Source organism: Hyperoodon ampullatus, assembly GCF_949752795.1.
Source record: "Hyperoodon ampullatus genome assembly, chromosome: 9".
Taxonomy (NCBI): Eukaryota; Metazoa; Chordata; class Mammalia; order Artiodactyla; family Ziphiidae; genus Hyperoodon; species Hyperoodon ampullatus.
The window spans coordinates 79,872,524-79,898,300 of record NC_136922.1 but is presented as its reverse complement, the minus strand read 5'-3'; the positions used below and the strand labels follow the sequence as shown (position 1 = coordinate 79,898,300).

Below are 25,777 nucleotides of genomic sequence, written 5' to 3'. Positions count from 1 at the left end.
TGCATTAGTCATGTACATATTCACTTCTGATTTTAAGAGCAGTCGCTGCATCACTTCTCAGGCACTAGTGCATTCGTCCATCCATAGTGAGACTCTGCAAAGGTTTATTTTTTCCACAGTAAGTGTATTCAAGTAGCTGTGTGAAGAAACCCAGAAGGCATTCTCCTTCAGAATTTGCTTCCCAACAAAGCATAGCCAAACTCAACTGTATGACGTAAGACGTCAAGGCCCTAGTCACTGAGTCTCTCGGTCAAGTTCCATTTGGGGTAATAAAATCCCAGTATGAGAAAAATACTTTGTGAAATCACTTGAAATTCTTCCTACTGGACTTGACCTATAATTATTTGTTTGTTTTTCTGGCCCAGATTTCTGATTTTTTAAAAGGGAAACTTTGAATAATCAGGAAAGCTCTTCATTTCAGAGACTAGTCATTATCCAACTCCATCTGTAATAGTTTGCTAGGGCTGCCATAACAAAGTACCACAGACTGGGTAGCTTAAACACCAGAAATTTATTTTCTCATGATTCTTGGCTAGAAGTCCAAGATCAATGTATTTGCATGGTTGGTTTCTTCTGAGGGCATCTCTGCTTGACTTGTAGATGGCCGCCTTCTCTGTGTCTACATATGGTCTTTCTTCTGTGTCTGTCTGTGTCTTAATCTCCTCTACTTATAAGGACACCTGTCATATTGGATTAGGGCCCATGCTAATGGCCTTGTTTTAACTTAATCATCTCTTTAAAGGTTCTATCTCCAAAATAGCCACATTCTGAGGTTATTAGGACTGGGAATTAGGACTTCAACATATGAATTTGGTTGGGTAGAAACACAATTCAGCTTTTTTTTTTTTTTCCGGTACGCGGGCCTCTCACTGTTGTGGCCTCTCCCGTTGCGGAGCACAGGCTCCGGACGCGCAGGCTCAGCGGCCATGGCTCACGGGCCCAGCTGCTCCGCGGCATGTGGGATCTTCCCGGACCGGGGCACGAACCCGTGTCCCCTGCCTCGGCAGGCAGACTCTCAACCACTGTGCCACCAGGGAAGCCCCACAATTCAGCTTTTAATACCAGTAAAGGACCTTGGAAATCCAGTTGTTAAGCTAAATTTCCACTACAGATTTTTCTTATGGGGTCTTTTCATTTCAGTATCAAGACGCAATCACTCCTAGTGTCTCTCTGGGCAGCCAGTAAGATCACTGGGTGTCTGTATTGTGGGCTACAGAGAGAACTACAGAGGTTGAAGAAAATCCAACGAGCTGCATGCTACTGAGAGAAAAAATATGTCTAGATTTCCATTTTTTTCTGTGGGGTTGTATGAAGATGCAGCCCAGCAGTGCATGAAACGGGCAAAGAAGTTGTGTTTCAGAATTCTTAGGTACTGTTATTTATTAACCAGATGATCTTAGACAAATTATGTGACCTCTTCATGGGTTCACTTCCTTTTGTGTATATTGGGGAAAATAACAGCACCCCTGTAAAGGACTTGAATGAGCTTTTAAATACTTATCTTATTCCTGGCATACAGCACACAACAAATGGGAGCCAGCATTAAAGCACAGGAAAGCAAGAAGTGTTTTGGAATGCTTCTAGTGTGTCCTGCAGTGCACTGCTAGGCACTTTAAAATTTGTTAGCTACTTCAGAGAAAATGTCAGTAAAGAGAGGAAGCGTCTAAATCCCAGCAGCCTCTCTCCTGTCCTATCCACCCTGTTACAGACTCTCAGCAGGGCTAGTAGGGTTGCTGGTGAAACTGAGACTCTGAATCAAGAGCCGGAAGAGAGATCGTCACCCTGAGCAAACCAAGGATCTCTGAAAGGTTCCTCACGTCTGTCTCCACTGCTGATCAGTGAGTAACAAGAGCTACAGGGAGGGGAGAAGGAAGCATCACCACCACCATCTGCAAAACAAGTTCTTCTAAACTGCAAATATCTAGATAGCATTTTTCAAGTCTAGCAGACACAGCTCTGGGAAGACTATGTCCTAGAGAATTATTTTAGTGCAGTGCCTTTCTATTCATGAAAGACAGAAATGATAAATTATAACTAAAGTGAAAATGCACTTGTGAATTTTAAATTGCTGGCTCTGTAGGTAAAGCAGTTTTTGGAAGAGGTTAATTGGTATTCCTAACTAAAAGATTTCTGACTTCAAGATATCAGCTTTTTTAAGTGCACACAATTAAAAAATAATACCCAGAATAAAAGTGGTTCTCTTCAGCCACATGATTCATACTCAGTCTTTATACCTTTTAGATCATTTGACTTGGTGAATTTTTAAAAGGAAATTTGCAGATTATTTGTTTTCAAGGTCAACTTCTACTTTAAAAGGTCTAAATTACCATAACAAATATTTATAACTAGCCACACATTTTGTAAATAATTCTTCTTTCCTGTGAAGATTATTGCCCTATACTAGCATGCACAGGTGTTGGTTGGCAGATGCAATCAAAGAAAAAAAAACCCAAGTAACCAGTAAGCAATTATAAAAATAATCAATATTAGCAGTAAAACATTAAAACAACTATTTTAATAAAGATTAAAAAAGATTTTTAAAGGTCCAACGATATCATGAGTTCAGGGAAATGAACCCTCTCATATACTACTATGTAAGAACCACAAGGGAGAGATTTTTTCTTTCTTTCTTTCTTTTTTTTTAAACTGTTGAATTCCAAGTGTCCAGAATACTGCCTGGTGTAAAAGTCAGTCCTCATTTGTTAAATGGATGATTGGAAACTTTGATGCTGTGTATATAAATCAGCAGTTTTCTACTTCTAGGAAATTTCATGGATGCCCATGAAAATACATTTAAAAGCAAAATAAACTGGAAGCAACATAAATGTTGTTGGATTGATTATATTAAGGTATAAGCGTACACTTGAATTCTTTTAATCTTTTTACAATGATATTGTAATATGGATATATTGTGATGGGAACATTTTAGTTTACGTTTATAAAAAGATGATTACAATCAGAATATAAATAATTGTTGCATTTTTGTAAAAGTAAAGCATATGGATGCATAGAAAAAACCCTGATTTTTTAAAAAAATTATTACTTAATTTATTTATTTTTGGCTGCGTTGGGTCTTTGTTGCTGCGGGCGGGCTTTCTCTAGTTGCAGCGAGTAGGGGTTACTCTTCATTGTGGTGCGTGGGTTTCTCATTGCTGTGGCTTCTCTTGTTGAGGAACACGGGCTCTAGGTGTGTGGGCTTCAGTAGTTGTGCCTCGTGAGCTCTAGAGCGCAGGCTCAGTAGCTGTGGCACACGGGCTTAGTTGCTCCGCGGCATGTGGTACCTTCCCGGACCAGGGCTCGAACCCGTGTTCCCTCCATTGGAAGTCAGATTCTTAACCACTGTGCCACCAGGGAAGCCTGACCCGGGTTATTTTGAAGTGATGATATTATGACAGTTTATTCTTTTCGTTCACTTGTATTTTCTAAATGAACAGATATTGGCTTTTTAGATTAATTAAAAAAACCAAAGCAGCAACGGTGGCAACAATAACAGTAAATCCATTTGTTTAAAAGCATTTTGAAAATTCACGTAAAAATAATCAGCTTAAATAAACTTTATTTCTACTTTTTTAAATTTTGAAATTACAGTGTTTTTTTTTAATTGGACTATAATTGAGTTACAATGTTGTGTTAGTTTCTGCTGTACAATGAAGTGAATCAGCTATATGTATATGTATATGTATATCCCCTCCCTCTTGGACCTCCCTCCCACCACCCTCCCATCCCACCCCTCTAGGTCGTCACAGAGCACCGAGCTGAGCTTCCTGTGCTATGCGGCTGCTTCCCACTAGCTATCTATTTTACGCATGGTAGTGTACATATGTCAATCCTCATCTCCCAATTCGTCCCACCCCCCCAACCACCCCCAACCCTGTGTCCACAGGTCCGTTCTCTACATCTATGTCTCTATTCCTGCCCTGCAAATAGGTTCATCTGCACCATTTTTCTAGATCCCACATATATGTGTTAATATACAATATTTGTTTTTCTCTTTCTGGCTTACTCCACTCTGTATGACAGTCTCTAGGCCCATCCACATCTCTACAAATGACTCAATTTCTTTACTCTTTATGGCTGAGTAATATTCCATTGTATATATGTACCACATCTTCTTTATCCATTCATCTGTTGTTGGACATTTAGGCTGTTTCCACTTCCTGGCTATTGTAAATAGTGTTGCAATGAACACTGGGGTACACGTGTCCTTTTGAATTATGGTTTTCTCAGGGTATATGCCCAGTAGTGGGATTGCTGGGTAGTATGGTAGCTCTATTTTTAGTTTTTTTGTTTGTTTGTTTGTTTTTGCAGTATGCGGGCCTCTCACTGTTGTACCCTCTCCCGTTGTGGAGCACAGGCTCCGGACGCGCAGGCTCAGCGGCCATGGGTCATGGGCCCAGCCGCTCCGTGGATTGTGGGATCTTCCCAGACCGGGGCATGAACCCGTGTCCCCTGCATCGGCAGACGGACTCCCAACCACTGTGCCACCAGGGAAGCCCCTATTTTTAGTTTTTTAAGGAACCTCCATACTGTTCTCCATAGTGGCTGTATCAATTTACAGTCCCACCAACAGGGCAAAAGGGTTCCCTTTTCTCTACACCCTCTCCAGCATTTATTGCTTGTAGATTTTTTGATGATGGCCATTCTGACTGGTGTGAGGTGATACCTCATTGTAGTTTTGATTTGCATTTCTCTAATAATTAGTGATATCTTTTCATGTGCCTCTTGACCATCTGTATGCTTTCTTTGGTGAAATGTCTGTTTAGATCTTCCAGCCATTTTTTAATTGGGTTGTTTGTTTTTTTGATATTGAGCTGCATGAGCTGTTTGTATATTTTGGAGATTAATCCTTTGTCAGTTGCTTTGTTTGAAGATATTTTCTCCCATTCTGAGGGTTGTCTTTTCATCTTGTTTATGGTTTCATTTGCTGTGCAAAAGCTTTTAAGCTTAATTAGGTCTTATTTGCTCATTTTTGTTTTTATTTTCATTACCCTAGGAGGTGGGTCAAAAAAGATCTTGCTGTGGTTTATGTCAAAGCATGTTTTTCTTGTTTTCCTCTAAGAGCTTTATAGTGTCCTGTCTTACATTTATGTCTTTAATGTATTTTGAGTTTATTTTTGTGTATGGTATTAGGAAGTGTTCTAATTTCATTCTTTTACATGTAGCCGTCCAGTTTTCCCAGCACCACTTATTAAAGAGGCTGTCTTTTCTCCATTGTATGTCCTTGCCTCCTTTGTTATAAATTAGGTGACCATGTGTGCGTGGGTTTATCTCTGGGCTTTCTATCCTGTACCATTGATCTATATTTCTGTTTTTGTGCCAGTACAATACTGTCTTGATTACTGTAGAACAATGGCCTAAGAGAATCACGATTAAACATTGGTTCAATAAACCTATCACAGGAATAACACTAATCGTATTTTGAATTCCAGTAGCAGCTTTATTCTAAAGATTGAATGGCTTTTTCCTATGTAGCATCTCTCTTCTGGTCCTGTGGTATGAAGGGAGGCTGCCTCCATCCAGGTGGGCTCTGGAGAGGAGCAGAAACATCTGTGTCTCGATGTGTCATTAGAGGCTGGATCTCAGCTCATCAGCGGGAGACAAAGATGTGTTTAGAAGAGTTCTGCATCTGTTCTATTCCCAAAACTTGGCATGCAAGGTGTCACTGAAAAGTATATAGGGTCTGGTGTTTTTTCTACTATTTTTCACACCATCATGGACCATAGGACCTAGAAGCACATCCTGTTCTTAGGCTCTATTAAAGCTTGGGCTTACTTTAAAAACCATGAAATTATTTTCATTTCTAATTTCTCAGCATTATATAGTCCCTGTATTAGGTGACACAGGCTAAGTGCTATTAACAAACAGAGCCCCCAAATGTATAATGGCCTAAACACAATTGATGTTTACTTCTCCTTCAGGAAAACAGTCCAGGTGGTTCCAGGCAGGGGTATGGGGGCGGGTTGGGGCAGGGAGGTCATTCAGGGTCCCAGGATGGTTAGACTGTGCCTTCCTCAAATACGGAGTCCGAGACCTCACTGGGCATTGATATCCAGCTGGGGGAAGGAGTAAAGAGCTGCCAGGTTTCCTATGGGCCCACCCTGGGAGCTGGGCACATCACTGCTGCTCACATCCCATTGGTTGGAACTCAGTCATATGGTCATGCACCTGATTTCAAGGGAGACTGAGAAATGTAGTCAAGCTTTATGCCAGAAAGAAGAAGAAATGAGTTTGATGAACACTTCCCTAGTCTTTACCACATTCTCCTACATGCTAAGTCTTTCTGGGGAAAAAAAAACACCTAAATTCAGATTTTCCACCTGTGAATTAGTAAAAGTGTGAAGCATATGAAAGCCTAAATTTATAATCTACATAATGCATAAGAGCACTTCTGTTCTTAGAGATATTGATTCCTTGGGACAAATAAGAGCAAGAAATATCATTTATTAGTGAAAATACAACAAAAACTTTGGGAATTTTTGATTGAAATATATGATAAAATAATTTTCATCCCACTTTATTTCATCATGAATAAAGGGAACTAATGATGACGATACTTAACATGTAAATATTTTACTCCATTACCTCCTGTCTCCAAAGTCACCAAAAGTAACAAGGACATAGTTAGCAAAGCAAGTTATAAAGAAATGAAGAGAAGCAATGGGGGCTGTCTGTGTTGAGTCAATATAAAGGTAGTTTGTTAGCTTCTCAGATTCTTCTGATCTGTTAAAGCTAGGAAAGAACTGGGTATATGTAGGATCAATAGACAGGGGAAAAAACCCCCCTTGATTTAAGATAATTTTCTATCTTTCTTTCTTTCTTCTTGCATAGATTCTATCTTCAATATTCACAAAGATGGGGATATTTCTTCAGAACAACAAAGTGCATGGAGATGCCAACACAGGTCTCAAGCCAGCTAATAGGAACCCACTGGAAGCTTCCAAGAGGGGAAGTTACACAGGAGCTTCTTGTCCATTAATCTAGGCAATGCCTGCTTACTGGAGAGCTCTCATCTTGGTAAATAAAGGAAATGAAAGTGAGGTGAGGAGGAGTCCTATTCATTACATCTAGTCCAGGGCCAAGCATAGCCCATACGTTTAGAAAGCTCCACAGTGATTCCAATGAGCCCCATGATTGAGCGCCACTGCTCTCATAAAATAACTTCCCATTCTAAGTGAGGTATAGGGTGATTCAGCTCTAATATGAAGCTGAGACTGATCAGATGGCTAATGATATTTAGGGCATGATGAAAATCTAGCTCATCAAAACGTCTCTCTGTGAAATGTAATCCGATTGCAACGAATGTTTTTTCAATGATGCATTTGATTAAACTGGCTATAGAGGACCAAACAAATTGCTCTTTGGGGTCAAGAACAGATGAAAACTGACATGTAGGCAAATCACTCTAAAACACATGAAATTTGGCAGAAAAGAAAAACAAACAACTGAACAATATCACCTAGACATAGATCTTCTAACTGCTTGGAACAAAAGTATGTATCTATTTTGCTCTTCTCTCTGGATTGTGGGCATTATGTGTAAGCCATCCTTTCCTGGTGAGAGTCAGGTACACTCCTCTGTTCACCCTTTCTTACTGAAACTGACAAGCAACAATGAATTGTGTAACCATAATGGAATTCACGTATTAGTCAGAACATATTATTACAAATTGGGCGTACTTCAAATATGTAAACACCTTTAAGTCCAAGACAGTACTTAACTTGCAAACATAGCTTAAAAATGCAAGTTACATTTCCTGTTTTAACAGCTGAGTTTAAATACTTTCAGTAAATATTGCCTTTTTATATTTTCCTTTCTTAATTGCACTCTTCTCTCAGATATTTTATTACTGAGTAATAAAATACTGAGTTTGTCAGTTGAACTATGTTTCTGACAAACAAAATAAAAGCTCGTTTCATTCAGTTTTGGTCAACCTCCTAAGTTCTTTCAGTTGTAAATTTCATTATCCTACTTCTAAACTATCTCCTATGTATTTTGCACTGTGATTACAAAGTTATGCTCTGATAAATTTTTCTAAATGTTCCAACCAAAGTTTATTAAGTAAGAGGTGTGTACCTATTTAGAGACATTTGTCAAGAGTATAACTGAACACATAGTTTGTTCTTTTTCAGTGAATTTTGCTTTGATTCAACATGATGGCACATCACAAAACCTATACATATTTACAACAGCTTACAAATGAAATAACTCATATTTGGATAGATTTAGAGTAAGAGGGGTCTTGTATTTACCTGCCCTCCAGACACGAACAAGTATGCCATAGAAAGTGATACAAATGCTCTGAGGAGAAACCCTGTGCCATCTTTCTGCAGAGATCAGCCTCCTGTTCCCTGAAGTAAAGGCAAATGACTGAGGTATAAAAAGTTTGGTCCTGCTTACACACCACTGAGTGCAGTAACATTCCTGGTCAAAGTTACTGGAAAATTGAACGCCTTTTAAAATCCCAACTGATCTGTGTTTTGTTTCTTCCCCACCAGTGGGCCTCCATTTCCAAGTATAGCCTTCCATTCATCACTGGAAAGCAGTGGTAAAAAGATGTAAAAGATCATAATAACAACATAAGGAAATTCAACTGAGAGAAATGACTACTGGAGATTCTAAAGAAAGCAGAACATTGTTTGAAGGCCTAACTTTCCAATACTTCTCACGGGTCCCGTCAAATTCTGTTGCCTTTTAATTGGATTCTTCTGAGAAAGATAACTCAGTTTAATGTATTCCCTTAAAGGTTGCCTTGATTAGGATTTAAAATAAACTTCTGTTTTTTTTGTAGCACAACATATTTGCACTACTGTACACGGTAACAGTGACATTTTTGGCTTCTCACGGTAAAAAGTCTGAGTTTTCCATATTAATTGAAAGTTTTCAGATAAGTAAGGGTACTATACCATTAGAAATTGCATGTCTAGGTATGTCCCCACTTTTACACAATCCAAGAGGCATAAGCTGGACCACACAGAAAACGAGTAACTCAGAATCACCTCCACTGCACTCCTTGCCTGCTTGGTTCCTGCCCATTGTCTGTTCCCTCCATTCTCTGTTCTCTCCAGTAAGAGAAAATTCAAATAAGGCACTAAGCTTGAGGGATACAACTCTCACCATAGGTTCTTTTGAGAAAAAATGAAGATCTTTATTTTTTTCTCGTTCAATTAAACTATTTCAAAGTCATGTGATTGGTAGATTGCCTATAACTACCAACACCACTCTGCTCAGGCACTTTCTCTTTTGGCAACTTTTCCAGACCTTCCCAGTCCAGGTCAGGTGCCAGCCTCTGGGCTTCTCCTAACATTTGCAATGATCACGGTATTTTGTAACGATCACTTCTTTCATTTGCCTTCTTCCACTAGAAATTTGGCACCTTGGAGGATCGTGGTGTGCACACGTAGAACAGATCCTTAGCTCAACAAAACTAGATGAATGAATAACAAAGTGACATCCCAAAAGTTGAAAAAATGTTCTGGGCTTAATTGTGTTAAGTGGTCAGCTGGATTCCACTCTGTGAGAACACGTTAGGGATAACTGAGATTGCAAGGTTTCTGATGTGGGGCAGCAGAGTTACTCTGATGCCTTCAATGAATAAAAGAGTCACTTCATTCCTGAGTGCCAGTCTGAAGCTGCTGTCCTTTTGCATTTGTGAAGTGAATTTCTGGATGATATCACCCAAATAATATGCCTTTTTTCTTGAATGTCTGACATGGCAAAGAGAGTCCCCTACCTGCACCTCACTCCCCAAAAGAGTCAGGTGTTTATAAAACAAAATATTTGTGTTACTTGTTTCCCAGTTTTTGTAACTGATAGGCTTTAACATGTATTTGTCTTTGAAATAGATTGGTGATTATAAAAAGTTCTGGGTAGGATGAGAACTCCCTTGCCTCAGTAATGAAAATATAAGAGTTTCACGATCACTTTGTATGTTTATATTTTTCTCCAGGAGAATGAGAAATAGATGTATAGGGAAAACCTTCTGCTAACCAACTCCTATTCATAAGTGAAGCTTTCTTAAAATAAGTGCGATTTCATAGTTGTAATCATGAATGTTTACACAATTATCTCTGTGCTGTGTGGTACATGAGGGTATAAACCTGTCTGCGCATTACCAAGTCCTGTGATTCGGAATATAAAATGTCTTTCTCAGTTTTTCCCTTCTTTGTATTTCCACGGCCTCTGCCCAAGTTTTGATTTATACAACTTTTCAAAATATAGATTTTTGGATTTAAAAAGGTGCTCACACATTGTAAACATAAAGGTAACACACATACATGTATCCCCTGCTTTCCGAAAGTTCAATTTATGTCACTTCACTTTTCTGAAAGACCTACATTAAGACAGGCATTTTTCCTAAAAGTGAAAATCCTCTTCGGATTTCTTTTGGTTAGCAAAAATAGGTACTAATATAGGTCTTTCAGAGAAGCAAGGTGTTGTCAATTGAACTTTCTGAAAATCGGGGATACTCTTCACTGTCCTCCATTTCGATTTACGAAAGCCTTCATAGAAGCGCTCTACTTTTGGATAGCGGGGGAAACCTGTATTTAAAAAGACTTCTTCACACTTTGCCAACCATAATTTACTACCTGAATTGGCTTCACGGCCATATGACCTTGGCATTCACACAGGGTCTGTGTGTAAAAGGATCCTGTGCTTGGTTTATTGCTCTGCTTTTGCCTTCTCAAAATTCTTAATAATTATTGAACACAGGGTCCTGCACTTCCGTTTTGCCCTGGGCCTGGCAGAATATATGGCCAATCCTGTCACCATCCCACTCCTCCCCTACTCCCCTCCACTTACATAATCACTCTTTTTAAAAAAACCAATTAATTAATTAATTAATTTTGGCTGTGTTGGGTCTTCATTGCTGCCCTTAGGCTTTCTCTAGTTGTGGCTAGCGAGGGCTACTCCTTTTTTTTTTTGCGGTACGCGGGCCTCTCACTGTTGTGGCCTCTCCCGTTGCGGAGCACAGGCTCCGGACATGCAGGCTCAGCGGCCATGGCTCACGGGCCCAGTGGCTCCGCGGCATGTGGGATTTTCCCGGACCGGGGCACGAACCCGCGTCCCTTGCATCGGCAGGCGGACTCTCAACCACTGCGTCACCAGGGAAGCCCCGAGCGGGCTACTCTTCATTGCGGTGCACGGGCTTCTCACTGTGGTGGCTTCTCTTGTTGCGGAGTATGGGCTCTAGGCGCACGGGCTCAGTAGTTGTGGCTCATGGGCTCTGGAGCGCAGGCTCAGCAGTTGTGGCGCACGGGCTTAGTTGTTCCGCGGCATGTGGGGTCTTCCCGGACTAGGGATTGAACCTGTGTCCCCTGCATTGGCAGGCGGATTCTTAACCACTGTGCCACCGGGGAAGTCTAACTTATGTAATCATTCTTAAGGGCTTGTTACTTCCAGAAATATTCCGTGTGTGTAAGCATGTCTGCATTAGGTTTTGCATTGATGAGATTATTCTATACGTATTCTTGACTTTCATGGCTTCCTCAGTGTGGTGTGATAGAATTTTTCCATTAAACAGTCTCTGCGCCCCCAGCACCATGCTCATTTCTTCCTGCCGTAGGCAGTCTCCATACTATTGCAGGATGGTTTTTCTAATTCTGGTTGTGCCGCTGCTCTGCTAAAAATGTACAGCGCTTCCCTGCTGGGTATAAAGTAAATTGGCATCCTGGTAAACACAGCAGACTCTGTAGGACCACTGCCAGTATGCTGGCAAATTTGAGTTTCTGAGCTTGCAAGTCTGAAGGACGCTTCTGGACGCAAAGAATCACTAAGACAAGCCCTCACTTCCTAGCAGCCAGCTGGTTGGTCTCTGCGGGGATCCCCTGATCTGAACACACGCCTTTATTTTCAGACTTTATAACATCTCTTTCTAACGCATAGGAAGAAGAGATCCTCCCTTTTCTTATCATTACTTTGTAGAGTTGCTAATAATTGAAATGAACAAACAGTATTGTGGACTTCGTGTTTGTGTCCTCCCAAAATTCACATGTTGAAACCCTAATTTCCCCCTCCACACCCACCCACCATGTGATGGTATTAGGAGGTGGAGCTTTAGAAGGTAATCAGGTCTAGATGAGGTCATGAGGGTGTTGGCCCCATAATGGGATTAGTGTCTTTATAAGAAGAGGAAGACATTAGAGGTCTCTCTGTCTCTGTCTCTCTACCTTATGAGGACACAGCAAAAAGGCAGCCAAGAGAAGCCAGGAAGTGGCCTCTCACCAGAACCCAACTGTGCTGGCACCCTGATCATGGACTTCTCAGCCTCCAGAACTGTTGAGAAATAAATATCTGTTTAAGTCACTCAGGCTATGGTATTTTAAGACTGACAGGTAAGGCATTTAGCTTTCTACAAAGTTGATTAATCTACAGCAGGGGATTAGATCATATAGACTTATTCTTATTTTACAGATGAAGAAAAGGAGCCTGAGAAACAATGTGTCCTGTCCAAAGCCATGGACTTTAGTGATGAACTTTAACATCTACTGACTTTCAGGTTAATAGATGGTGACATCTCGGAATCTTCCTGAGGTCAGAACGAGATTCTGAAAGAGTCTGGAGAAGTCTGACTTATGACAATGACTATTTTCATTGTTTCCAGTCCTAAATTTCTAGGATATGGAGGTTGGGTTGTCCAAATTGGTGGTTCAAACTGCCTGAGTAGTGGCCACTTACATACATGTGTGATCACAGGTGAATTACTCAATCTCTCTGAACTTTAATATTCTTAAGTAGAAAACGGATCTAAAAATATCGACCTTACAGACTTGTGAATAGGAATAAATAAAATTTTAACTTATTCATTTACTCAACAAATATTTATTAAGTGACTATTATGTTTCAAACTTTGTGCCAAGCAAGGAGATTATGGTAGTGAATCAAACACACTGGCTGCCCTCCTAAAGCTCAAAGTCTGATAGGATTTAAGGTGTGAACAAGTCAGTAGCACGGTTCTTTGCACAGAATCAATGCTCACTTAATAATATAGCAACAGAAGTTTCTGACATTTCTTTTCTTCCCTTCCCTTTTTTTTGAAACTAACTAATATTGCTGCTTTATCTTTAGACACCCTCTCAGTCACAAACTTTGGGGCATTTATATTAGAATCTCCATGAAGAAGAGGTCCATTCCCCTGCCTTGCTTATCCCACCTGTCATTCTTCTTTAAACCATTTGCTGGTAGAAAATCTGAACATAGGTCTAATCTGAAATATTGACATATATTTACTCCACTGAACTTTATGAATCATAGAGCTTCTTAAAAAAATCAGTTTTTGAAATAGTCTTGCCCATGCTCGAGAGCTTGCAAACAGTTTGTAAGGAAATGTCCATCTAATAAAAGGTACTTTGAAAGTCTGCAGAAGGATTACTTACTTCATGTTAACCAAGCATCTCAGTCTATGTGCCCAGTTCGCACGTCCGAGAGCTCTGCCAGAATCTACCTAGTCAGAGCACGCCTAGCAAGGAGACACTGCATGTCCAAGAGATCAGGTTAGAAGCCACACTAAAGGAAAAGCAGCCTAGCGAGGTCCATGCGAGACCTGCCCGGGAACGTGAGAGAAGATCAGGAAGGTTAGTGTGTAAAAACAATGCTATGCACGGGGTAAGCTGGAGCAGAAGTCTTACATGCAGGAACATTCCACCGCCTGTGCAAGCCACAGATGGCTGTTTTAACTGCAGTGCCTTGCGAGAACTGCAGTTGACAAGGCCAGATGCTCTGAATCACCAACTGTCAGTTGACATGGCCAGCCCATGGGCTGAGAAAACCAGCATGGAACTGGGTCAGCAAAGGACATGATTTTAAGAGCCTCAATCTGTCAAGTAAACTTATTTGGAAGTAACTGAGCATTGTGAGCAAAAATTGTTAAGGCTCTTCTATGATAATGCATTCATTCAAAAAGCCAAACTGCATTCAGTTAGCTGTCCTCTGCAGAGTGAGGGAGAAGGAATTGGTCTAGTAGGTACAGTTTTGGTGCTGTGGGTGGTGTAAATGAAAGGTCTCCCCCACTGATCCAGAGCCTACCTTCCTTCCTCCCAGGCACTGCTGGAGTTGAGGTTTAGTTAGGACACCATAGTGACAGTTGTGAGGCTGCCAAGTGATTTCTCTCCAGTCACAGGTCCTGTTGTCTGAACAGCTAAGGCAAGGCACGATCCACTGGCCTGGAAGAGACAGCAAATTTCCTTGGTTCAGTTTCTATGGGTGAAATTATAGTTTGCAACTAAGTCTAGAATTCAGGAATGGCACACCATTAAAGAAATCACAGTCAGGAGACCACTCGTACATAAACCCAGTGGAGCAGTGCATGGCCTCCTGCCGACCAAACAGAATCTCAAGTAGTAATTTTGTTTGTTTGTTTGTTTGTTTTGCGGTACGCGGGCCCCTCACTGTTGTGGCCTTTCCCGTTGCAGAGCACAGGCTCCGGACGCGCAGGCTCAGCTGCCATGGCTCATGGGCCCAGCCGCTCCGCGGCATGTGGGATCTTCCCGGACTGGGGCACGAACCCGTGTCCCCTGCATCGGCAGGCAGACTCTCAACCACTGCGCCACCAGGGAAGCCCCAAAGTAGTAATGTTTTGAAATAACACAGTTCATGCTGAAGTCAAGTATGAATTCTGTTCCATAAAAACACATACTTAAAAAAAAATTAAAGTGATTGGGTACTACTCAGTTATTATTTATTTTCAAACAGTACACGGGGCACTTAATAGGACCAAAGTATATAGGGAGCCACTGCTACTGAGGTAGTTGGCCACACATATTTCCTAGCCTAACACATGCTTAGGTTACCAATCCAATAATAGTTACATTCTCTGCTCTCCAGAGATTCAAGATACAATAAGACAATTACTTTAATATTCTGATAATTTATTGTTTTGAAGAATAGCAATTGCTCCTTAATTTGATCGGTGGCCTTTTTGCTGTGAATCTCTTCACCTCTTCTAGCTCTGTCACCTTAATTTTTTCATCTGTTAGATGAGGTGTGTACTGTTCTCCTCACATGATTGGTATGAGGATTTAATGGGATAATGTATTTAAAGGACCCAGCACAGTTAGCACATCATATTCACCTTTGTTAGCAGCTGATTTCAGGCACAAAGTAGGGCACAAGCTTTAGTAAATGTTTATAAGATAAATGAATATTCTCAAAAAGCTGCATTTAAGATTTCTTGTTTTATTGATAAAGTAACATGCATTCAAAACACTGCAGCTTCTAGTGTGAGTGGACACATTAATAATTTATTAGAAAAATGTCATGAAATGACTTTTGATTTTTGTTTTTTCCTTGTTCATCTTTTCAGGAATGGAGTGTGAACCAGCATGTTAAACATGGAGCAGTTATTTGTGCCCTTTGTGGAGAATACCTTGATGTCTTCAACAATCATCTGCTCTACCCAAAAGGTCTTGCTTATGTTACTGCTTCATGTTTCTCTTCAAAATATTGAGGAGCTATGGGACTTCTGTGGTGGCGCAGTGGTTAAGAATCCACCTGCCAATGCAGGGGACACGGGTTTGAGCCCTGTTCCAGGAAGATCCCACATGCTGTGGAGCAACTAAGCCCGTGTGCCACAACTACTGACCCTGCACTCTAGAGCTCACAAGCCACAACTACTGAGCCCACGTGCCACAACTACTGAAGCCTGAGTGCCTAGAACCCGTGCTCCACAACAAGAGAAGCCACTGCAATGAGAAGCCCACGCACCGCAAGGAAGAGTAGCCCCCGCTCGCCACACGCAGCAACGAAGACCCAACGCAGCCAAATAAATAAAGAAAGAAAAGAAAAACTTTTGTTTAAAAAAATATATTGAGGAGCTAAATATTCCCAGATAGTTTTTGAGTTAGAAAGGAAAGTTTTTAACAAGTTTATCCACTCTGGCTTTGATTTATGGTTCTGCTAACAAAAGTATCTGGTGTGACACTAATTTTAGCAGGAATAATTTCTACTTTCAGGGGATGAATAGGCTTCATTTTACATTTCATGACTCGGGGATGTCAGAATTGTGTATGTGAGGGTTTGTGTGTGTGGAAATAGTTACAAATAACAAAATACGGAGAGAGATCTAGTTTATAGCTTTTACTGGTTGATCACAGAACAGCCATAAAAAGGAATGAAATTGGGTCATTCATAGAGACATGGATGGACCTAGAGTCTGTCATACCTAGTGAAGTAAGTCAGAAAGAGAAAAACAAATATCGTATATTAACGCATATATGTGGAATCTAGAAAAATGGTACAGATGAACCTATTTGCAGGGCAGGAATAGAGATGCAGACTTCTTAGAGAACGGACCTGTGGACATGGTGGGGGGAAGGGGGGTGGGATGAATTGGGAGATTGGGATGGACATAAATACACTACCATGTGTAAATTAGATAGCTAGTGGGAACCTGCTGTATAGCACAGGGAGCTCAGCTCGGTGCTCTGTGGTGACCTAGATGGGTGGGATGCAGGGGGTGTGGGAGGTCCAAGAGGGAGGGGATATATGTACACGTATAGCTGATTCACTTTGTTGTACAGCAGAAACTAACACACCATTGTAAAGCAACTATACCCCAATTAAAAAAAAAAAAAAAGCATGGGTATATGAAGAGAAACTGGGAGAAACAGAAGGAAATAGAAAGGAAAGGAGACGAGAAGAGTATGACTTCCAAGGAAGAGAAGAATACACACAGCAGAATTGCTTGAGTGGAGGACTGTGCCAACAGGAGCAGAGAGCAGAGCTACTGGACAGTCCAAAAGTAATGTGGACTTGTTTATCCCTCTTACCATACAATTTTTTCTTTGCTTTGATTTTTAAACTTAACGTGAATTCCAGAAAACTGCCTTATTCAATATCTACCCATTAAATATACTATGTCCACAATCTCAGGTCTGGTGAATGACCTTCCATTTCTCTACATACCTATCACTCTCCATCTAGGAGGATTTTCATTCAATACAGTGTTGAAGTATGTACCCTGTTAGGTATTAGGCACTCTTGTTGTTAAAATAAGGTAATAACTAAGAAAGAAATAGTTAACATTGTTATAGCACCTCTCAGATGTCAGGGATGTTCTGAGCACTTTAATATATTAACTTATTTAAACTCAGAGCCACCCTATTATCAACCCCATTGTGCTAATGACTTAACTGGGACTCAGAAAGGTTAAGTTACTTGTCCAATATATTCCAGCTAGGAGGTGGTAGACCCAGGACTGGAGCTGAAGAGTCAGCTTCAGAGTCCATGCTGTTGATTATAATGTGAAACCTCAAAAATTATAATCAGGTGAGAAGGGTACAATTTATACATGTAAAAAGCTTAATAATAGGTAATTCATAATTAAGGAAAAATATCAGTGTGGTACTCAAAGAGCCTGGGCTTTGGAGACACACACACCTGGGCTCTCCTTCCAGGTAGCTCTGTGGACCTCAACTCAGTACATTAAAGTCACCTGGAAAGGTTTTCAAAATCCTCATGCCCAGGTCGTACCCTAGACTGATTACCTCAGAACCACTGGATATGGAACTCAGGTATCAGTATTTTTTTTAATGCTTTTCAAGTGATTCCAATATGCAGTCAAGGTTGAGAACCACTGTTTACCTTGGACAAATTACTTAATCTTTTCATGATTACATTTACTTCTCTTTAAGAAAAATATGTAGAGCATCGTCCACAGTGCCTTTAGACTAGAAATTGATGAATATATTTTACCGTGCCCACTCAACTTCACCCTAAGCAAGCCATGGCAGTTCAGAATAAAGACAGCACCATGGGGGTCAGAGTTGTCTGGCAGGTTCCCTGGTGGAGCAGATAAAATGTGAAGAGGGATTTGTGAATAGATAAGATTCGGAGAGGTGGAATGGATGATCGTAAGTGGAGACAGACCTGACAGGAGTTAGACTGAAGTGACTGCTCTCTACGACAGACCATATATATGGGAGAGAAAAAGAAGGTCTGCTCGGTGAAAGGTGTTTCCAAGTTTGTAGATGGAGAGAATAGCAGTCATACTTAAAGATACAACACTGAACATCTGGGAGCGGTGCTGAGGTTTGAATGGCAAAATGAAGACTGTTCTCAAAAGTGTTTGTTTCTCCATCCAATTCTCTTTTATAATTCTCCTGCGGTTTTCATTCAGAATATATCTTGCTTTCTAATTCTAATTTTGCCCTGGCATACAGGGTTTGTAACCAATAATCCACATCTTTCACATCTTTGTTTGGCTCCTAATACTATTTGATTTAGACACGGCCTTTAAGTTTATCCTTCGTTGATGAATTCCTCAAGAAAACCTCCTTCTGAAAGAGTCTTATTTTTTCATAGAGATTTTGTGGGTTGTGGATACAGTTGGAAGGGGCCTGGGATCTCCTCTTTTCCATCCTCTTCTTTTATAGTGAGGATAACTGAGGCCCAAGATGTTAAAAGACAGAAGTGGGATCATGCCAACAACAGGGCTGGACCAGAATCGAGGTCTCAGAGTCTCCAGTGTGCTGATCCTTTTACCACGTTAGGTTAGGTCAGCATATAATCATCATTTGAAAATGCAATATGGCTCAGCAGTCTCTGTGGTAGCACTTATAGAAGAAAACCACAAACAGGTTGTCGCAATAAATGTATTTTTATTTTTAAAAGCTGGATTTATTCAGTGGGTTCATGTACTCAGATATTATGTTTTTAAGAAGATTCTTAATTTTCTTTTTCATAAGACGGTGGTATATTGGGGACATAAATGTGTTTCTGCAAATGAGATATTATTTAATAATACTTGGAAGGGCTCAGTTTTCCTCAGATCCTTGAGTATCTAAGAGCGTGTGTATCCCCTCCCCAAATACTGTCTCCTCACCCCACTCAGAAACTCGTTGACAGCTAGTTTTGCACAAACCAAGATCTTTGGCCATTTGCTGTTAAGGCTGAAGAAACAAGTGACCAGTTGCATGCACAAAGATCCACATATGTATTAGTTTGCGGGCATAAAATCACATGCACATAAAAAAAAAGATGCCTGATTCGGTCTATGAAAACTTAGCTCCAATGGTTCATACTACTATATATTTATAGTCATAACTCTTTGCATTTTTGTATCACTTAATAATGCCTTTTTATTGTGAGTTAACAATACTACTTGAAATAGACATCTGTATAACATCTGCAGGACTGGGCTTTCTTGACATTTTAAATGATTCCAGCTCAACAAAAATTGCCAAGAAGAAGGACATAAATTCTGTATTATATATTTAAACAGTGAATGAATCAAAGCTGTGATTTCTGAAATAAAGTATGACATATGTCTTAGGGAATAACATTCTGAGGAATGAAATTGCCTTTTGGGAGAAGTTATTTAATTTATCCTTATAGCTTTATATTTAATGCAAGTTAGATTTCAGCCATTTAAGTGAATTGGATTGGGTGATATAATGGAGAAAAGAAGTTCGACTTTGTGATTTAGGGCCATGGTGAGATGTAAAATCATATAAATGACATCACTAATTCCTGACTCTATAATGCTATAAAATAAGGCAGTTTTTACTTAAGAAGAAAAAATACATCTATATTTTCAATATTAGAAATATTAAAGTGTAAGTTGTTATATTTCCTTCCAAAAAAAGATACGATAAAAGCTTTTGTTTACATATTATAAAACGCAATCTAAATTATTTTCTTTAAACGTAATTCTCATTCAATGATCATATAAATTTCTTCTTTCTGCAAATTAGAAGAATTATTTTTTCTTTACTGAGCAAAATATTTTATTCTTAGGTTGTGTCTTATAGTTAAATTATTTTCAAACGGCTAGAATTCAACTTAGTAAAAAAAGTCACTCAAAATTATATTAGCTAGTGTTATTGACAAAACATTTTTCAAGGAGAAAAAATGGATTCAGTTCTGCCAAATAACTGTAATGTGCTGTGAAAATAAGATTTTGGAGCCATTCTATGGCCTTATAAGCTAAAGAAAGAGTCCTAAAATAAACGTCCTTCCAATGTCATCTAATGTGACAACTTCTTTCTATAGAAGGGAGTCCTACCATCAAGGAAGGAAATCATCTCTGACAGCAAAAAAAAAGAAAAAAAAAGTGCATTCTTGCAAAGTTCTGTCTCTGATCTCACTCATTTGCCTTGAATGTTTAGGTCTCTAGGACCTCAAGGGTGGAGTTGTTGTCTCTAGCTGATTGTGCCCTGCTGCTAATAGTCTTCTGTGAAAGAGAGGAGGGCTTGGATTGTGGTTTTAGTTCAGCAACTATTTTTAAATCATATCTCAGACACTGAAAGATGAATAAGTTACAATCTTTGCTCTGGACAGACTTGTGATCTACGTGCAGCCATCAATACAAACTTATTGCTGATGTACCTTTGACATATTAATACACCTACCCTGTACTACACGTACACCTACTCCTATATGTATATATTACATATATACATATCCATCATAAAACATAAAAATAAACATAATTAAATAAAAATAAATGTACATATATTTTCATCTTTACTGGCTTCTTCCCTGTGGATTGTTCTGTTCCACTTACTCCCCTTGCATGGCTGCAGTATTCCACTTTGAAGACTACTGATTAGAGGAAGAGAGAGAAACATGTAAATTAGATACTTGAAATATAATGAGGTGAGTGCTATTTGTAGACATATGTCCAAGAGATTCTGGGTGCATAGAAGAGAAGCAACTCTGGGGGTGGGGTAGTAAAGAAGGACTTCCTAGGGAGTAGCCTGGAGTCCTGCAGCTGATTATCGACATGAAATGTGGTCAAGAGGCTAGGACGGGGCTTCCCTTGTGGTGCAGTGGGTAAGAATCCACCTGCCAATGCAGGGGACATGGGTTCGATCCCTGGTCTGGGAAGATCCCACATGCCATGGAGCAACTAAGCCTGTGCACTACAACTACTGAGCCTGCACTATAGGGCCTCCATGCTGCAACTATTGAGCCCATGTGCTGCAAGTACTGAAGCCTGCACGCCTAGAGCGTGTGCTCCGCAACAAAGAGTAGCCCCTGATCGTTGCAACTAGAGAAAGCCCATGCGTAGCAACGAAGACCCAATGCAGAGCAAAGAAAAAGAAGAAAAAGAGGCTAGGACAAGTTGGGAGAGATAGGAGAGGTCAGATTATTGTCAGGTTAAGGAATATGGACTTGACTGGGGTGTCAATATTGTGGGTTTTTTTAAAGAGGCCTAACTACTCAAGTTACCAGAAGGCCCCTGTGGTTTTTTTGTTTGTTTTTAAAATTTTATTTATTTTGGGGCTGCACTGGATCTTCATTGCTGCACCCGGGCTTTCTAGTTGTGGCGAGTGGGGGCGACTCTTAGTTGCAGTGCGCAGGCTTATCATTGCGGTGACTTCTCTTGTTGCAGAGCATGGGCTCTAGGCATGCAGGCTTCAGTAGTTGCGGCATGTGGGCTCAGTAGTTGTGGCTTGTGGGCTTAGTTACTCCACGGCTTGAGAGATCTTCCTGGGCCAGGGATCGAACCCGTGTCCCCTGCATTGGCAGGCAGGATCTTAACCACTGTGCCACCAGGGAAGTCCCAAGACCCCTGTTTTATGGCAGCCTCTCCTGTAAGGACCAGGCATGGCTTCAGAACAGGGCCTAGCATGAGTTACTGTAAGTTTAATGGACAGAAGAAGCTGCCACTTCTTGAGGAATCTCAGTAATGTATCTTCAACTTTTTGTTGAAGAACTTTTGACTCGGTTCAGTAGGAGGAACAGAATTAAGTTGTTTTTATGATTCTCATAAATTGTCGTCTGATAAAAAATACCTAGACACATTGGTGTCTCCTTTGTATATAAGAGTATATATCTCATTTAGCCAAGAATCATAAATCATACCACCTGACACACCATAATGGGTAAATTCCTCCCTATGCACTGACTGTAATTTATTATTTAGGACACATGTTCAAGAAATGCCCACGTTTGTTAACCGTGCATGCCAAATTGCAATTTGTCCCACCCATTTGTGAAACTCATTTCCTGTTCAAGCTGTGGTGTGAAGTTCATGGCAAGGGTAGAAAAGCTCCTGAGTGTTTTCTCAGACTTTTTAGATGGAGGGAGACTTGGGGTCAGGAGGCCAGAGTAGTAACCAGGAATCGCAGAGAAGATGCTCTTTCCTCCTCTTACTGCCTTGGAGGCATTTTTAGTTCCAGCTTTGGCTTAACCCCACTAGCCTCCACTGAAAGAATAGTGCTGGGGAAGGAAAGAAACAGGGGAAGTAGACAGTGGCACCAAAGTGCCTCATTCCAGGTCTGCCCTAGGTGTAGGCAGGATTGAACACTGTAATTTGAATTTGACATCATGATTTTCCTGCCTCTATGCAGGCTCAATATATGGGAGACGTTAGTGACCATTCCCAACGATTTTTTTTTAACTAAAAGAAATGGTTTAAAACTGAACTTGTATCCTTTGCAGTTCTTTGGGTTCACAAGGTCAACTTATTTTGTATCTACTCTGTGGAAAGTATAGTGTTAAGTGAATTGGTAGAGTGTGAACAACTCAAACGCCCTGCCCTCATGCAGCTGACAGCCCAGGAAGACTGACATCAAACAATCAATTACGCATTTAATCATTTAAATAATTGAGGAAATTGCCATGGAAGAAAAACACTGGGTGCTATGAAAATATGTAATAAGGAAAACAAGTCAGAGACTCAAGGAAGGCATTACAGTACAAGTGACTTTTTGGCTGAACTCTAAAGGTGAATATGCATTAACTAAGCAAAGAGCAGAGGATGAAAAGAAAAGCATTAGATTAATCAAAATATTTCACATATTAAAACAATGCATTTACATTAATTTTATGTGTTGTAGTTCATATTAATGAAAAAGTATCATATTACCTTGATTTTTTTGTACAAGAATAGTTTAATAAATAAACATCTACTACTTATCTATATTAAAGGATTATTTTAAAAAGTAGAAATGATATCCAGTGTAATACTCACCTTTTGTGTCCCCAGATGGACAGGTTTTTAGTCCCGGCTGTGAAATGGCTTCAATGTAGTCAGAAGAAATAGGCTGTAACCCGCAGGTTTCCTCTGGTTGAATCAGCAAACCACAATCCTGCATTAAAATGATAAAAATTAGCTGTAGAGTAATTAACATGACCTGTAGTAATAACATCTACAAAACAAGACTTTTTGTGCCAAATAACTTTTGGATAAAAGGGAACAATTCTTGTTTACCCTTCTCTTGATTTTTATTCATCAATAGTTGTTTTTGCTATTAATAGCTACTTCCATTAGGGGATTCATATTAATAAATTCTAATGATAAGTTAACCTTTATTTTGGCATTGATATTCATGTTACTGCTCTGACAATTTTTAAAGAAATAAATGCCAATTTTACTTTAAAAATATACCTGTGTGTTGTTGACTCATTAAAAATATAACATAGTATAATAGAGGACAATATATCAAGGGGAAAAGACTCAATGTGAGAAAAGAAATGGGAAATATTTGGGGAGAATGTTAATTTAACAGATGAATTTCATTTCAACACACATTTATTAAGGATCTATGATATGCTAGAAATGGAATCAACTACATATATTTTATCTAAAACACCTTCACATATTTATAAAAGTAGGTAACAGCTCACTGCAATGAAATTCATTAGGGAGGCATGTTCTGTACTGAGCAATGCCTTCCATAGTCTGCCATATGCATTGGAGAGCGGCAGTTCGTTGGTTTTGAAATCTCTCCTCTGCTCTAGCAGGTTGTCCTGCTCTCATCTTCTCTTAGCTTATCCTACAAAGCTATTGGCATCTGTACCTGTCCTGTTTCCCTCTATCCCACCTCACCTGGTTCCACTGCCACTCTTTTCACCGGGTTCTCTCAGTCTACCACAATTAAGACCAGGTAAAAATGCTAAAATCACTCTGAGGAATGCTTTCTTCCTAATTTTGCACGGAGAGCATCTTTTTGTGTTTTAGGTCTCTTGAAACGGTAGCACAGTTATGTGTTACTGTCTGTCGGCATCATTTGTTTCCTTCATACTCTTCACCACTTGGTAATTGCATTGGTTATTTGTGCCTTTTCCACTAGACTGAATACTCCATGAGAATGGATAATTATTTTGCTCCCACAGACACCCAGTCCCTAGCGTACAGAAGATAATGATAAATATTTGTTGAATGTGTAAAATGTTACAGTTAGTTGTCCCCCTTTTTATATTATAAATTCTCAGTAATGGAGAGAAATTATTGTTTTGACCTCTTTTTGCTCTGTACCTCTGCCTCTAGTGAGCAATTTCTGGTCAGCTTCCCTCAGACTTTCAAACATCCTAACCACCAACTCAGATTCCTAGATCTCACACCAAAAGGTCTAGGATATTAAGGAAAAAAAGGAATGGAGGTAGTGTGCGATTTTTGAAATCTTGACTTAGTATACAAATTTTCATTTTTTAATTCATGACTGAAATTGTTTAGGAAACTGATTAAAATTAGAATTTTGATTTGTATTAAAATGTTCATTATAATAAAGCAGTTAAAAATAACAAAGTAGGGCTTCCCTGGTGGCTCAGTGGTTGAGAGTCTGCCTGCCGATGCAGGGGACACGGGTTCGTGCCCTGGTGAGGGAAGATCCCACATGCCGCGGAGCGGCTGGGCCCGTGAGCCATGGCCGCTGAGCCTGCGTGTCTGGAGCCTGTGCTCCGCGGCGGGAGAGGCCACAGCAGTGAGAGGCCCGCGTACTGCAAAAAAAAAAAAAAAAAAAAAAAAAAAAAACAAAGTTTATAATGATGTGAGAAGATTTAGTCTGAATAAACATCTATGAATGATATATGTTAATGTATGTGTGACATCTATCCATCTATCTATCCATTTGTTTCTGGTGGAGACTAGACCTTTTTTGCCAGAAAAATGGCATTATGTATCTATCAGATTGAAAAAAATGTTTTATATCAAATGTTAGGGAGGGTGGGGAGAAATAATTACCATTATATACTGCTGATAAGGAGTACAAATTAGTTCAGCTACTTTGGAAGGTAGTTTATAGTAAAATTAAAAATTCACAGACTCCATAGCCCCAAAGTTAGACTTTTCAGAGTCTCCTCCAGAAAAACCCTCATGCAATGCATAAAGAACATGTATAAAGATAGATCTAAATGAACGAAGATGGAGAGATTTCCCAGGCATATAATTAAGAAAAAACTGAAGACCTTGTTTTGTTCCAGAATAATACATTCCACATGAAGCACATTGTGAACATGTGGCAAAGTCATCTAAATTCAGGTATTTCAGACTGAGGTGCTGTGTTCAATTTATTAACAATGCAAATAATGTTGAAACATTTCTAAAAGTCTGGATTTAGATAAACATTTGTCTAGAGATGATTGTTTGGGGTCTCTGTGGTGTGTGTGTGTGTGTGTGTATGTGTGCCCTAATACTCTTCTGGAGGGCATTAGAAAGAGTCTAGATCCCAGATGCCAAAGCCCCAGCGTGTATCTTCAAAGCTGAACGTCATTGGCTGTATCAGTCAGTTAGAAAGATGTATTGTTAGGTGTGCTGATGGCTTATCCTGTAGGCAACCAAACTCAATCTCTGATGAGTGGGTGTGGGCTATTTCAGATATGTTAGCCACAGGCAGCCTTTCTGAGGAATGACATCTGAACTGAAGGATGTGAAAAATTGGCGGGATGAGAATTTCAAGAAGAAGGAGTTGCATGTCAAAGGTCACAAGGTGGGAAAAGGGTTTATCTGACATCTTAGGCAAAAAAAAATTATTAAAAAAACTATGTTGACAATCTATATTTTAATAATCAAATCATGACATTTTTTTCTTGAGATGCACCTCCAAGGTTATCT

General features: G+C 39.8%; 1 protein-coding gene across 2 annotated transcripts in view; it reads right to left on the bottom strand.

The window, feature by feature from the left end:
• CPED1 (cadherin like and PC-esterase domain containing 1) overlaps positions 1-25,777 on the bottom strand; it is a gene marked incomplete at both ends in the record, with an annotated part of 313,895 nt that overhangs the window by 23,986 nt on the left and 264,132 nt on the right. For both annotated transcript variants that reach the window (XM_079711564.1, XM_079711565.1), the window contains 2 exons: positions 14,023-14,159; positions 22,916-23,033. In XM_079711564.1, coding sequence (XP_079567690.1) covers positions 14,023-14,159; positions 22,916-23,033 — 255 coding nt within the window. The remainder of the gene's footprint in view (positions 1-14,022; positions 14,160-22,915; positions 23,034-25,777) is intronic.